Source organism: Grus americana, chromosome 13, assembly GCF_028858705.1.
Source record: "Grus americana isolate bGruAme1 chromosome 13, bGruAme1.mat, whole genome shotgun sequence".
NCBI classification, from domain to species: domain Eukaryota; kingdom Metazoa; phylum Chordata; class Aves; order Gruiformes; family Gruidae; genus Grus; species Grus americana.
The window spans coordinates 7,047,930-7,064,009 of NC_072864.1; the positions used below are offsets into that span (position 1 = coordinate 7,047,930).

At 36.3% G+C, this 16,080-nt stretch overlaps 1 protein-coding gene across 2 annotated transcripts in view; it reads right to left on the reverse strand.

Annotated features, from left to right (window-relative positions):
• Positions 1-16,080, reverse strand: part of WWOX (WW domain containing oxidoreductase) — a 526,712-nt gene that overhangs the window by 381,052 nt on the left and 129,580 nt on the right. For both annotated transcript variants that reach the window (XM_054840346.1, XM_054840345.1), the window contains exons 7-8: positions 15,677-15,862; positions 11,749-12,013 (exon numbers count right to left, since the gene is read on the reverse strand). In XM_054840346.1, coding sequence (XP_054696321.1) covers positions 11,749-12,013; positions 15,677-15,862 — 451 coding nt within the window. The remainder of the gene's footprint in view (positions 1-11,748; positions 12,014-15,676; positions 15,863-16,080) is intronic.

The following is a 16,080-nucleotide window of genomic DNA, read 5'->3' on the forward strand; positions in this document are numbered from 1 at the left end:
TGCCAAATCTTCCTCTCCTATTCTTAAATATAATTATTGAAACAAACAAATGTTTAAAACAACTCTTCAAGACATTACCTTCAAGATATTTAACATGCAATCATACATTTGTGCTTTCTTCATTTTTTCAGAAAGGTGAGAAACCACAGACCTAAGGACCAAGACAGTAGGTTAAGAAAAGGAAGAGGGGAGGCTGAAGGATATGTCATCTCACACTGAAAGGGGCAGTAAAACCTATATAAAATTAAGGACAACTTTTTGGTTTCACTAGTTTTTCTGAAACATATATTCTCTCTTTCTTCACTTTCTTTAGAAAAACATAGATTCTTACCTAGAAAGAAGGCACAGAAACAGTAAAAAAATTAAGACTACAGTAGAAAGAAGTTCAGGTTTTGAACAGTATCTAACTCTAGCTTTTTCAATAATTCTCTGAGAGTGATATACAATGGAAGCTACTGAACTGCAAAATACTAGTGAATATCCAGTGGAAAAATTAAACACACTCCCTAAGACAGTCTCATCAACCACAGACCTATTTCCCTCCACATGGGAATCTAGCCAATGCTCCAAGTTGGCCAAGGAACATCCTGCAGTTTGAGTCTTGCCTTTAGAAAAAAGAAAATTACCACACTCATATCCGTAACACCAAAAACCACCCCCAAAACCAGCAAACCCAACCCAGTAAGTTCCCTCACATTTTCCTGAGGAGAAGAAAAGATACCTATATATACAGTAAACTTTGGAATAAAGAACTGACAGGAACTAGAAACACTATTACTATCGCAGTGGGATACCTCCCAAAAGCCTAGAAATATGAATTTTCTATACATATATGTACATTTTTAATAGCTTTCCTGGAAGGAAGTTTTCAGGAATGTTAATTCAGTTATGCAGTTATCATGTCCAGGGAATGTCAACATGATGATGAATGACATGTCACATGCAAAAAACAAACAGATGAATCACTTTTTCAGGAAAACAGACTCTTATTGTGTTCACCTACCCAGGAATATTAAATATATTAAAAATCCAAGTACATTTTTCATTTATATAGGTAGATAGGTACATACACAGACATATATGTTAAAATAGTGAGAATACTGAAAAAACATTATGTAGTACTCTGCATTTGATATACTGTATTATTTTTGGACCCTGTAAATATACTTTTTAATGACTTTGCTCTAAAAGAAGGGACTTTCTAGCTCAGATTACTTGGACACTCTTAGTGTTTACTCTTCCATCTTTTTTGTAAAGTCAGAAGAGATTTCCCTGAGAACTTCAAATAAATAAGATATCCAGCTGCACAAACACTATACATTCTGTTAGATTACTTTGGCTTCCTAAGGCATATTTGACTTTCTCTGAATGTAAATGATTAAAGAGAATCCATTACATGAAACTGATTGGTGAACTGTTTAAAGTGGTATGGCACCTCTTCAAAGATGATATACAGAGAAATAAAAAGACCATGTTATGATAAAGCATCTCAGATATCCAAGGACTTCTAGGGAAATGTTAATGTAACTAAGCACTGCATCCCCCAATTAAGAAATAAGTATTTAAATGATAGTTCCGTAAAATAGGATCTACGCTGCATTCTTTTTTAAACAAGTTGGTATTTCATCTATTCTAAATACAGCCAATAAAAACTTGGTGTTTCCTGAACATCTGTCCATTCATAAATAGCAACTTCAAAAAAATGTAAGGAAAGATAAACCATGTTCTAGAATCCACAAAATTTATATAGCTCCGTGAGTTATGCTCACAAAATGACACGGGCTAACAATGTTCAATTACATAATTTAATTATTTTTATCATTCACCATTTTAAATTTGGGCATAGGATTTTAACTTCTAGAGGTCAAAGAAACCAAACCTAAACTTTGTCCAAAAACCTTACTTTTGCTACACTTTAGATGTGTCGATCAGCAATTCTATTTCCTAAAGAGCTATCTAGAAAGCTTAGTATCAGCAGGTATGTATGCCCATATAAAAGACAAGGAAGAAAGAACTATGAGGAAATAAAAGATGCACTATTGCCTAATTGCCATGTGAAGTGACATGGACGAGAATGCCTCAGTTCAAAGTTTAGTGATACAAGAAGAGTTTGAATTTGATTCCTCATTTAAGGAATAAACAGTGGATTTACATTTAAAAAAATCATAGCCAAAAATGATTCAGTTATTCATCTCTAAACTCAGAAAAAACTTGATTTAAGAGAAGAAAATTGAGAAAGTGAAAAGCACACTAATGAAGCACAATTACTTCTTCCAGCCATTTGTTCATAACCCCCCCACCCCTCCATCATTAAGGTCTTCTCATAGCTTCAAAAATTTGGCAGATGGCAATAGTTTGAAGTGGAACCCTGATTTGCCATCTTACATCTTAAACCACATGGTATTTGGTTTTTCCATTTCATCTTACTCATAGCACCATAATTTCAATAGCTGAAAATATCTGGTTCAATTGAAGTTCCTTGTATAATTTGTGTTTGGCTGTGCTTAATTTACTTGCTAGCTGTACAGCATAGTAGCTATGTGTCCAAAAAGTTAAAAATCATTAATTAAAAACAGTTTTTAGGGACTACTTTTTTAAAAAAAGTTATTATAAACTCATTGCTAGCTAAAAAATCAAGTTTTATCACTGTGAATTGAGACTTTCTAGAATGCTAGCAACAGATCATTGGATCATTATAAATGAACTACAGTGCATTGACTCTGCTTTTGATTACAGTTATCTCATTCATAAAAATGTTATCTCTATTACTCTCTTGTTATTAAAGAAAATGAATAATCCTGTGATTTATGTGCTAGCTGGTAACTAAGGAGGTCTGGATCCTACAGTGTTATTTACAACAAACTGTCTAAGTGACCTTGGTCAGGCACACAAACGAGAAACTGTGGGGTCACTGGCAGGATTGAGTCGCCTCATCTGCAGTTACTGTAACTGGAGGGCTCTGGGGTACAGCGAGGGACACCCGGAGGGCTTGGCAACAAAGCAAAAGGCAATGGAGGACTTTGGGGCACACTTGCATTTGGTCTTCAGCAATATACAGTAATTCCAGCCAGCAATTTTCACTGCTAGCTAGGCTACAAAGTCATCAAAGATTAAACCCTTATTAGGGAAAAAGTACAGAATTATTTCTACAAAAATCCCTTTTGTTTACTGGACCTACTTAAAATTAATATAACAATATACTAATACAATCTGAAGAGTTTTTAAGAGTGGGCGAAGGAAGACGAATAGCACAGGTAAGAATTACCATCTTAGTTTGGAGATACATTAAGAAGACGTAAGCCAGCACATAACATAAAACTGGTTTAGACCATAGCTACCATTTTCCTAAGTTAACAGCCACAGGTTTGCATTAGCACCAAATAAATGCATAAAAAAGAGTAGAGGCAATCTGTTACAGTTTTTAAAAAGATCTTCAAGATATTTAAGTTCACTTGCCTGTTTATATAGGAAATCACTGAATTTTAAACTAGATTACTCCCAGCAAAAGTTACTGTTGTTAGCTAAAGGTAGAAAAAGACTATGAACGTGCACATTTACTTGTTGATTTATACAACTCAAGCATGTAATACATTCAGAAAAGTTCTTCACTGTGTATTTTCCCTTAAATTCTCTTTCCCAATATATTATTTTTGACAAAGCTATATGATAAATGCTTTGCTGTTTTCTTAGCAACGCTTGAAAAAAAATTAGATTTATGTAAACTACACTAGAAGTTTTTTGTGTGTGTGGCCACAAAAGCAGAAGTGTCGCAAACATGTTCATAACCAGAGTTTTAACATTATATCTATGTGGTAAAGCAGCATACACCCACTTTTGAGAGAGAAGAACATATTTCTAATCAGTCAGGAAAAGGAAGGGAGGCCAAGAGGTTGTACATATAAATCCAGAATATTATCTAGTGCTGCTATTACCTGATTTCTTCTGTGTCAAAACAGAATAAAAATATGAAAATAACTTTTCACAGAGCACTGTGAAAATACAGATTCCCATAAGGAGAACCCTTTTTTTTCCTACAAACTTTAAATTTTCATTCTACTTCCACATCTCTTTGTAACACCTGACATTGAAAAAAAGAATATCTGTACAGCAATATGCAAAATAAATGCAAACACAAAAATCAAAAAACCCTCGGAACCTCAGAATTTCAAGCCTTTTGAAAGTACTGAATTACACTACCTAAGCACCTAAAAAAAAATCTTTTTTACAGTCTCTTCAAACTCACAGTACTAAATTCTAGTCATCTTTGCCCATGGAAAATCGATACCTTACTTGTTTTCAGTTATTGCAGTAGATAATCAATTTTTGCAGCAAATAAAACAAATGATGATGTTTCAGTATGAGAAAGATCTCAAGAACACTACCACAATGATGAAGCAAATTCCTAATAGGGAGTATAGTAACAACATACATAAACAAAGGTAAAGGGACAAAAAAAAAAGACTAAATATCCTGTTCAGCTGTTTCTGTCAGACTGCAACATCTTGCCTGTCACCCAAGCACCTCAACACGCGCAATACAACAGAAATTTCCTTCCTTATGGTTTCTCAAATACATTCTGAGCAGATCAATGCTGTGTAACACCTCAGAGACACCATGGCACTTCACCTGCAGTTTAGCTCTGCAAGTATTGGCGAGTAAAAGAGAAGGACTAAAGAAAAAACGGGAACTTGAAATCTTCTTTGGAGGACTACAAAAAACAGAGGAAAAAAAGTACAGTGAAGGAAAGTCTGGGACTTTCAGACAAGAAAGAAGTTATGGATGCATCATACCAGAGTGCAAAAATAAAAAGGATTTACTTTTAAAACCTTTTGTTAAGCACTCATCATTTTATTTGTAATGCAGCTTATACCCACAAATCTGATACTTCCCATTATTCAATAAGGTCTGTTTCTGGACAGTGTAACAATCTGAATCAAGAAATGAAAATAACTGAATGCAAGACTGACTTTCTGCAAGTTTCAGAAAGAGATATGCTGTTCTATGCTGTTAACTACCTATGAGGCCAATCTTTCAGATTTCAGGCAGGAGACAATACGGCATCAGAGCTGGATGTGAGGCTGCACAAAGATTAGCATTTGTGGGTAATTCAGACCTGTATGCAGACATTCCACAAGGTGTATATATAGCTTTCTAACCCAAGAAGGCTTTTTCAGGCTAAAAAATAGGGAAATATGCTTTTTTTTTTCAAATTCTAATTTCATTATATGTAATATAAAACATTATGGACCAAATGTTTCCTTGCCTTGCAGCCCACGTACTTGGCAGGGCATTCTGAAATCCAGGGGGAGAGGAAGAAATTCCTTACTTCCTCCACAAAACTATAGGACATAGTAGAGCTGTTCCACAAACAGCTATGGGGGTGTGTTGAACACAGCAAATTCCGTAGCCATTGCTCCCCCCCGAGCACCGCTCTGCACGCTGAGACCCTAAGCTTTTCTGTCTGGCACATGGATAGGTTTTCATAAAGACTTTCCATTCCTGTGGTGTGGGTTATGGGGCACAGATTTAATTTGCCCTCATATTTCACGCTACATTTATTTTAGCAGGAAGTTAAAATATGTATCAGTTAAATGTAAGTTTGATAATAAACTAGCTTATATTACATTTTATTGTTAGATATGACACAGAAATTCTAAGTGCATAGAAGAATTTTTGCACCATTCTTCCAAAATGATTAACAACTACTTTGGAGGCATTTCTTTACCTTCCTATTACAACCAATCAAAATATTCTGCCACATATGCCTTCTTTTCTTTTTCTCAGTTCAGTCAATTTTAAATAACAGTATCCTGCAAGGAAGCGTATGCTATCAAGGTTCAATAACTGTCCTTCCATGTTACTAGTGGTACAGTCCACAAATCTGTGTGTTAAAAAAAGAGAGCTGTTGCTTAGCATTACTTTAACATTTATACTTAAGGCATTAATCCATAGAACAGGAGAATTGATTTATACACTGTCTACAACAACTGCTAATGTGCAGTAGATAGCTAGTCCCCTTTCACTCTCCCTTCCTTCCCTACTCAATTTGAAAAAAGAAACTGCCGTTTTGATGAAATCTAAACTGTGAGGCTCTTTTGAAAAAGAACTGCCTGTTGCTTTTCAAGAAACCCCAGTGCATTTTCAGGAGTGTCTTAGGGAGGAAATACAAGCCAAATTCTATGCTGATACACGCACATACCCACCCTGCCCATGACTGCTCTCGGAGTTGAACATGCACAGCTGAGGGCAGAATTTGGGCTGAACTGTGAATTCAGTAATGGAAGCCAACATCAACTCAACACAGCCCACACAGATCTTTGGACAGCAAAAAATGTTTACTTAAGGAGGGAATACTATCCCCAGCTCTAAGGGTTATTACAGCTTCTTTAGCAAAGACCAGGGGAGAAAGAGAAGAGATGATGAGACTGCAGGGCCTCTTTTGGGCTTCTATCAAAAGCAAACAGATGTGATCATTAGGTAGAAGCTAGTCACTCCTATAGATGCAGATTCATTTCTTGCCAGAATAGCATTTCTGAGTTGATGTTAGGTGTGAGCGCAAATCATCACATGAAATTTAAATTTAGACACTTCCAACATATGGCAAAAGTAGAAGCAGTTGTAGCCACAGGGGTTTCCTCCTGCCCACATGAGCATTGCAATACATGCCAACTGCCTAAAACACTACTGGGATAATATCAGAATGACAAGAATTTGTTCTTTTATGTAAAACTAAGACATGCAGAAGACTTTGGAGCCCTTAAATATATTCCTTATAATTCTCAATAACGAATACTTTAAATACAAAATCCAGTTCTAAAAAGCTACTGTCTTTGAGGGAGAAGGGAGAAATCAGAGTAGTTCAAGTATCAGTCTCATACACAGTGAGCAATTAAGGGCGGAACGGTCTTACTGCAGCTAACTGGCTGTTTAAAGGTGACAGGTTGAGCTCTTCTGCTTGTAATTTATATCTCAGCAACAGAACCAATGTTTTATTCACAACCATTAAAAGGGGGTAACACATCTGCTAAAACTCTAGTACAATGGCTGGCTTTGCACTGCAACAGGAAATGTAACCCAATAGTCTCAGAACTTCTACAAACCCTAGCCATTTCTTAATGTAAAAGGATTTGAAAATTCAGTTCACCAAAACATCTGTTAAGCTCTTGCTACTTTAACACATGATATTCTTTCTGCTCTGTTACCTGCCAACAAAAATACTTGGTTCCATGTAAGACTATCACAAGTGTGTGATAATGGCACTCTGCTTCTAATTTTATATGCCATTGTACGCTCACAAAGTCACCTGGGGGTGACGCTAGATAACATACTTGGTGTAACCTCGAAACTTACAATAAATGTATTTAATTTTAATCTTGTATGTAAATAGTAACAAATCAGATGAGTTCTGAATGACTAGCATTAATTTAAAGCAAAAGAAACAACTTAGTCAAACTGTTCTTGAGCCAGCTTTCAAGGAGAGAAAGAGAGAGACAGAGGGAGAAAAAGAGAGCAAAAGAGCATGAGAGAGAGAGGTTAAAGGAAAAAAAAAAAAGGTAGAAAAAAGCCCAAGGAAGCCAAACTCTAAAGCCTTAAAGTCAGCACATGCGTGGCCTACGCAGTTACTTTCAGAGCTTCTCTTCCAATCTGTTATTTACAGTGGCCACTTGTTTCCAATTTACATTTAATTATACTATAAGCATCTCCAATTTATGAGTAACTATACAGTGACAAGTAAAAGAGAGGCCCTTTGAATATTAGTAGACCTACAGTTACTACAATAATAAAATGGTAATTTATTTGCAACTATTGCTTTCTAAAAAAATAAAAAAATAAAAAACTTGTTCTCTATTTCTGTCGAGCAAATCCTTGTAGATTTTAGATCTTGAAAAGAGATGGGTGGGGAAAAAAGGAACAGTCTTTCAGTTTCCAGTGCTCTATTTAACAAAAGTACTTCCTGTATACCTATTACCATCAGTGATTTAAATATTGTGTTATGTTTCAAAAGCTGACCAGAGAGCTCTCTGTGATTCAACAGAAGAGTTTGCTATAACCAACACAAACATACCACAATTTTTTATGCTGTAGTGATTCATAAAACAGGTTTGGAAAATGTGAAGTTGTATTTCTTCTTGCAGTAAGGTATGAGCATTTACAGAAGCAACTAAAATTATGCCTCTAAAAGCCTCACACTTGAAAGACACAAAAACCCCACCTAAGTATGTTTGTTCTTTTAGGAAAACCAGATTCTAAGTGATCTGCAAACCTTTTCTTTAAGCAGAAACTTAAAATAGCCTGACTTCAAGAAGTGTCCTAATTACTGAAATCAAGACACCATAGTCACAGCAAATAACAGCCAACAGGTAAGTAAGAGTGTGATATTAGAATACTGATTCTCAGTGCTTCAGGGAATCAGCTAAAACTGAACAGCCAGCAGCAGTGATTCCTAAGCTAAATTCTGTCATGTTGAATATTCGAGTGCCACGTGCCAGAGGCTCCATGACCTCTCCCCAAAATGGCAATTCACAGTATGCAACAGCATGCATTTCTGAAGAAAATACTACATCTTCATCAAAGTGGAGCTATTCAACATTCAAGAACTGAACAACTACATCAAAAATATGTATTTTTTTCAGATACACAGTGTATATTTCTTCATTGTTGGCAACAAAATATTTACTAAACTGTTATGATTTCTAGTAAGCAAACTTTAAACAGATGATTTTATAAATACCACAGAAAATGACAACTAAGTCAAAGGCATGAAGATTAATTTCTCAGTAACAACTTGCAGCCAGGACAGAAAGTAAGAATTATATTGTTCTGGAAAAAACTAGTAGGGAAACAAATGTATTTTCTAATTTTCTCCTGCATCTAGCTTCGAAGTTTCCAAAAGAGCTGAAACTCTGAGGGTTATTCTGAGTTATCCACCACTCTCAGAACATCTAGAAAGTCTATCTTTGTGAAATGCAAATTAAAGATGTAATTAATTTTTATTAACAGCTTTTCCTACAATTATATGAAAAGGCCCCAGTTAGAATCAGGTATGTGCAGCTGCAGTCTGTGTGTGCATATACATACATATATATATACACACATATGTACATGCATCCATACAGACTTCAGGAACCTCTACAGTTCAAAGCCTAGCAAAGAGCTTCAAACTGGCTCCAGAAGGATTAGGTTCTCCACATACCACAATGCTGCAGCAGCTAAAGCTACTGCCTCAGAGATCAAAACTGGTGCAGGCATATCTGAACCTTACCTCTCTCCATACAACCTTGACACAGGTCTCAGTTCCAGTTATGGACCCAGCTCAGTTGCGACTACTTTAAATGCTGCTGCATCATGCTGCATAGTGCAATGCAGACATCCTTGAAAAACACAGGAACGTACAGTTCACAACCTTGGGACTGCAGCTTTAAGCTTTAAGATACACACCCAGTATTCTGACCAAGACACTCATCTAAACTCTGGGGTGCACTGCCACAGGAACACTGGGGGAAGCCCACAAAAAGATCCTCAGCAAAGTCTATTCCTGGTTGGTGACAGCACAATCCCTAAAAAAGGAGATGCAGCAAATCATTTGCTCCCTACAAATCTTAAAATAGAAAAACGGTTACAGTGATGATGTTGAAAATTTCAGCTCAGCTTGTTTGCATACCCAGGAAGGGGTACTTTTCTAGTTTTACTGGCAAATGAAACATTGATAAGGTTCAGGGGAACGTAACAATTCTTATTAGAATATGAGATATAAAACTGATGCTCCCCCCTCAATGCATACCCTCCATCTGAACATTCAAATAACCTCAGTGAAATACAACATGAAGGACTTACTGAAGTGATTTGGCTTGGACTAGAGTGTACTTTTATTCATCGCTGATATTTTTTGTGCTATATTTTGTATTCTCTTTTATGTACCACCCATAAATAAATAGATATTATGAAAAAAAATCTATCAATTGTTTTAAAGAATTCAAAATGAACTTCAGTGCTTTATTTTGTTCCTTAGAGGATGAGATTATCTGAGCAACACACACAAAAGGTTCCTTTGTGAAAAAATGTCAGAGCAAATAAAACTAACAATTCATAAAAGTTCCACAGACTGGATCCTTTTCATGGGTTGTTGATAACATTCACTTATCCATTCTCAAGAGAACTTCAAGAATTTGTTTTACAAACTAACCCTAACACAACAGAGACATGGTTTTAAAGGTCCTGGTCAAAAAACATGCTGTTGAAAGATATTATTACTTGTCCCAGGTGCCAGAATGCTCATTTACCAATTTCATGGACATAAATAGGTTTTGCATATGTACAGGCTGCAAACTGCAGGCAGAGGTTAGAGGTGTGAAGACTCTCCTGACTGATACATTGTCAGGGCACCACACTAGAGTGTTTGTATTTTTCCTCCATGGATCTTACTGAAGATCCAGTATTGTTCAAGAAGCTGTTCTTTTTTGGAAACGTAAGCACAGTTTTAAACACTCTAAGATGTGTTTTTCACATACATTAAGCCAGTATAAATTAAGATCAATTTCATTACCTCAATGATAATGAAATGTCAAATGAACTTTTTTTGTGCAGCTATACATACAAGTTCCATCACTGATTTGCTCAGCTACTATAGGTTATGTGGTAGATTAAGCTACTTGAGGATGGATCCCTCTAACTCAACAATTCCTTCTTTGCTCTTTTTCAAATGAAACCAATTAATTTGGTCCGTATAGTCCGTTCAGGGAGACAGTAAGTTACATTTCACCACAACCACTCTTGTCAGGTGTGAAGTCTTCTATAAAAGGGGCCTGGTTTGGGCTTGAACAAATTGCCATGGTTAGAAGAGTTCTGCAGGGGTATGAATCCTTTCATTTCCCTGATTCATAGCTGCAAACATTCAAGTGAGACCCTCTCCCTACTCCCCTTTTGGGAATACCCTTCTTTATCAGTGAATAAGGGATGAGAAGCAGTGGATAAGTTTAAAGGAAGTCAGTTCTCAATGAAGTAAAAGTCATCCTCCACCTAAAAAAAGACTTTGGACACCTTATAAATAACCTGGGTCAGAGGTTCAAGGGATAAGAGCAACTCCTCCAAGCACTGGAGATGCTGCAAATTCTTATATAGTGAAGCCTCATAAAGTTTGCTATGAAAGAACTGCGTAGCTTTTCATTATGTCATGGTCCCAGTCCAAAGTCCAACGGAGACAAAGGGAAAACACCCATTGCCTTCAGTGCTTTATAAGAATCAAGAAAATTGTTGTGTCGTGTTTTTTTTTTAAATATGAATGAAGGTGCTTTTACCACTGAAAGCACTTTCCCTCAGCCATTAATAATGTCTGTAGTATCTTTTCTAACTAGGGCATCTGTTTACATAAAAAATGCATATTCCACTTAAAAACAAAAGCAATTTTTTTGATGTCTTACGTATACTGAGCACAGAAATAACTCTGAACTTTTCCACAACTAAGATGTACAGCTGCCCTCATCATAGTGAAGATCATATATTCGAAGAAATAAGTCATGCACTCCATCTAACAAGGTACCTTTACTCAAGATTGACAAAGTTAATCTAAAATGGTTGAAGAATCCTTTTCTAGAGCTCTCACTGTCTTGGCATGATGTTTGTCACTGAAATCAGGGTCATCATTACAGAAGGCAATAGGTCAAAGCAGATACTTACATCTGGATTTTTATAACTGTACTCCCCTGATTTGAAAAATGAAGATGTGTAAAATACTGTAAGTCATTCACTTACCATGGATTTGGTGAAAGGTCGAGCCAAGGTAAACAGCAGGGTATACACCCACCAGTTACGATGAATGGAGGAGTAAATCATATTTCCAGGATGGACTGAATTAGACGTCACCCCATGAGGAGAAAGGCGTCGGTTCAGTTCATTGGAGAACAGTATATTGCAAAGCTTGGAACGATTGTAGGCCAACATAGCCCAATACTCCTTCTTAGATGGGGAAAGCAGATTGAAATCAAGTTTTCCAGAGGAGTCTTTAATTTCTGTAAATCTAAAAAACAGTAAATATGCCTTAGATACCCCAGAGTTAATTTTGCTCTCATTAAAAACAACATAAAATGTAGACAATGGAGTAGAACTTGGACAGAACCAACATAAAACAGCAGCTTATTTAGCAGTTGAAAACATCTACTAGAAAATGCCTGAGACCCATGGAATAGTCCCATATAATATGGCAGTAAAATTACTGAATAATTAGCAAAAGCAAATGATAAATTAAAACAAGTCAAAAAAGGCTTTAATGATTCAAAGAATCATATAGAACTTATGAATCACTTTATTTTAAATCCAAAAAAAGATTTTGCCATAGATCCACAAAAGCACAATTAACCTGGAGGAAATAATGTAGGATGAAATAACTCTGCATTAGAAGCAGAGAATACCAGCATCCTTTCATTTCCCCTTCTTCCTTTCCCCTGATTATTTCATCCAGTGTTCACATACCGCACACTTTCATTTAAGTGTTCAAGTAACTATGGATGAGTCTCACTGCCTCTTAGACTCTTTTTTAGATTAAAAATTGATGAATATAAAGGGGTTATAACCTTGGTAACTTGCCATCAATAGTCTTATATGTTTAAAAGATAAATGTAAACAAAGCCAAAATGAGTTCTGGCAGAGTATAATGTTTTTAAGTATACCCATGGCATGGCTGAACACAAATCAAAGTAACTAGTTGATGTTTTTTAATTGGGTCTGACAGAGTCATTAAACACCAGCTGTTTGTTTCTTTCCTTTTTTTTTTTTTTTTTTAATAACAAAGTAGTGAATGTTCTAAAGACATTTAGATGAAGAAAAGGAAGTTTCCATATAACATTCCCTCCCCCCCCGCCAATTCTTACAATCTGATTTATCAATTTACTGGCATATCTTAGTATCAGAAAATAATACTACAGTTAGTTACAGATGTATGTTTCTTTCAGAAGAGCTACTAAAAATAAAAAGGATTTAGCAAGCTTTTTTTATACTCAGAGTTTTCAGAATCAGCTAGGGAGAACAGGGATAAACATAATTATAGTACACACTAGAAAAATGTTTTAAAATATCTTTACTAATTTTGCATCTCACGCCCAGAAATGAAGAGATCAGCTGGAATTTCTGCATTCATTCTGTGAGCAGAATTATAATACACTCTGAGAAAAGGAACTACAGTATTTGAACTCAAGAGGAATCCAGGATGTTCTGTATCTTGCAGAATTAGCCCTTCAATTTCAACAACAAAATTTCTCTTTCATAAATTTCAATTAGGTAAAATACATTTCCGAAATTAACAGGACTATTCTGGGAGGAATTTCCTATATTCATTCCTCAAGTAATCATTTATGACACCAAAAATAATCTATAAATAAAATACTTTGTGTATGCTGTGTAACGGAAACAAGGTGGCATATTTTGGGTCCAGTCCTGCAAGTGTGCTTATGTGAGTCAATCTTACTTATGTCGGCAGTCTCATTGAATTCAGTAGGATAAGGGCTGTACAATCAAATTAACAACACAGAAATAAAGACAGAAGGAAAGTCAACCTACTTATTATTCTGATTTTAATATGATGTGCTTAAAGTACCCAAAAGCTTAATTTAAACAGAATTCATTTGTGCTGAATCCAGAGAAGTAACTAGAAATGAATGAAGAACCAGAGAGGCAAATAAATATTTTGCCTTGGAGCAGTCTAGTATAATATTTTCTGCAAACACAGGACTTTATTTTTCCCCTAACAGGGGGTCTTGACTCCAGTGAAAAGATCCAACCAAGGTTTATGGAAGTAATTAGATACCAACACTTCTGTTTTACAACATAGTTTAAGGCTCAGAGTTCTCAAGTAGGTCAGAAAGTACTGCTACCCAATAATACCTAATGTCTAAACTAACTCCTTACATCAACTTCTTGCCATTAAACAGATTGGGGGAAAAAGCACAGTTATTTACAATGATCAGTTTAAGTGTCAAGATATGCCATAATACATGAATTGGACACCTTAGAAAAATGGAAATTTACTAGTTGTGTTTATTATTTTATTCAAACATAGATTGTTACATATTTTCTGATGGGCTTCTATAAAACTTGGCTGATTGTACTGAGTTAGCAATGTGCACTTTAAAAAATGTTTTCAAAAACACAGATACAGATGTCCAGAGATGTGAGCTCTAGTTACACGTAGCACTTAAAACTGAAAAACAAAGATGCCATTTAAAATACTATCAGAGATACAAAGTTACAAAGGGGAACAAGCAGCTGACAATTCAACATAATCTGCCATTAAATAAGAGCTCATTTATACATATCCCGTTGTGCCCTCCACATCTGGCAAGTGATTGGAGTTGGCAGATTTATTTCTAGAGCTATCTTGCCTGCCCTGCAGTAGCCTCCCTCACTCCTAACAGGACTCTGCTACTTGCTTTCACAAACCTGGTGTGATTTGTGAAGATAAGGATGTCCAGATTTTGTTACCACCTAATTACTAGACATTTCATGTCTTTTAACACCAGAGAGGATTATTACTGGCATTTTCTATTGCTTCCTTTCATTTCAGCCATCATAAATTTAAAATGGTAAAAGTAAATCTATCTGCAGTGTGTCATTTATACCATAAGCCCCTGTGTTTGGAAGTGATAAAGGTTTCAGCTTGACCCTTGGCTGGTCTCTCTCTACCAGGTCCCTGGGGTTACATTTTATGGAAACATGATTAAAAAAATAAGCTTCATTCTGGGTCACTAAAACATTTCAGAAATATGAAGGCAGCGGGGGGGGGGGGGGCAAGAAAGAAGCGCTCACACATTTTTCCTTTTGGTTTGCTAAAGCTATTACACATGACCAAGAGTGAAATAGAAATCAACAGTAATGTTTAAAGCTGGACATTTAGGTCTAATCCGACAGACCCTGAACTAAATGAGAAGGCAGTAAGTGGTTTGTACCCACTAAAATTCCGAACTGGGGCATGCATTTTGCACAAGGAATTTTATTTAAATCAAATCCATCTTTCCAGTTATTAACACAAACACGACAAGCATGTCTGAAATAAGGCAAACCTCATCAACGTCTTTTTTGCCAACTGTACTTCTCCTGGCAGCAGCAAAGACGAGCATCTAACATTTTAATTAAAAAATTCACCAAAAGAGGCATGGCCAGATTTCTAATACGTATTAACTACACTACTTCCCATTTTACAATTATACAGCTAATGTCTGCATTGAATTCCCTAATTTCTCATTATAAAACAATTGGATTTCATCTAGCAGTTTTTAATTGCATTGTTTCTCCTGCTAAAATAACTGCACATTCTTCTTGGCAAGATGTTGAAGTTGTTGAATGACAAATCAATATAGGTCATGCCATTCAGATTTAATCAATTATTATTCCATCTCCTCACAAAATCAATGAGTGGTCTGAAATGCAGCGAAAATCTGCATTCATACAAAGAATGATCAAAAAATACCTACATACTGTTATAAAACTAGAACACACTTTATCCAGCAACACAGCCAAATCCAGTAACAGCCACAGGCATTAGTAATGCTTCTATTTTTAAAAAGATTATTTAAACGCAAATGCTTTAGAGCAGGGCCTTCATTTTCAAAAACTTTTGCAGTTCTGCCATAACCATATTATGCTCTGAGGAATGCAGATTTCAGCTAAATCAAAGGTAATGTTCACCAACCTGTGTGACTCGGAGGACACCATCACCACCCTAGCAGGAGAAGACCGACGTAAAATGTCTTCCAGAAGCTGGACGAGATAGAAATGTCCCAAGTGGTTCACCTGGAAAGTGGACTCCAGGTCATCTTCCGTCAAGCACCAGGGAGCACCAAACACGGCAGCATTGCAGATAAGGATGTGAAGAGGCCTGAGTAATCAGAAGGATTGAATAAAATTGAATCAGGGAAACGATATCTCAATGAAATAGATACATTCCTGTGTGAACTGGGCCAAGGTGTGCCTTGGGTGTAGGTGTGAGGGCTTCGGCAGCGGCGTGGCTGCAGGGGGGTTCTGTGAGAGGGAGCTGCCTCACGCCAGGCACGGCCGGTTCCAGCCGGTTCTGTGGCGGCACCCCCACAGGGCACA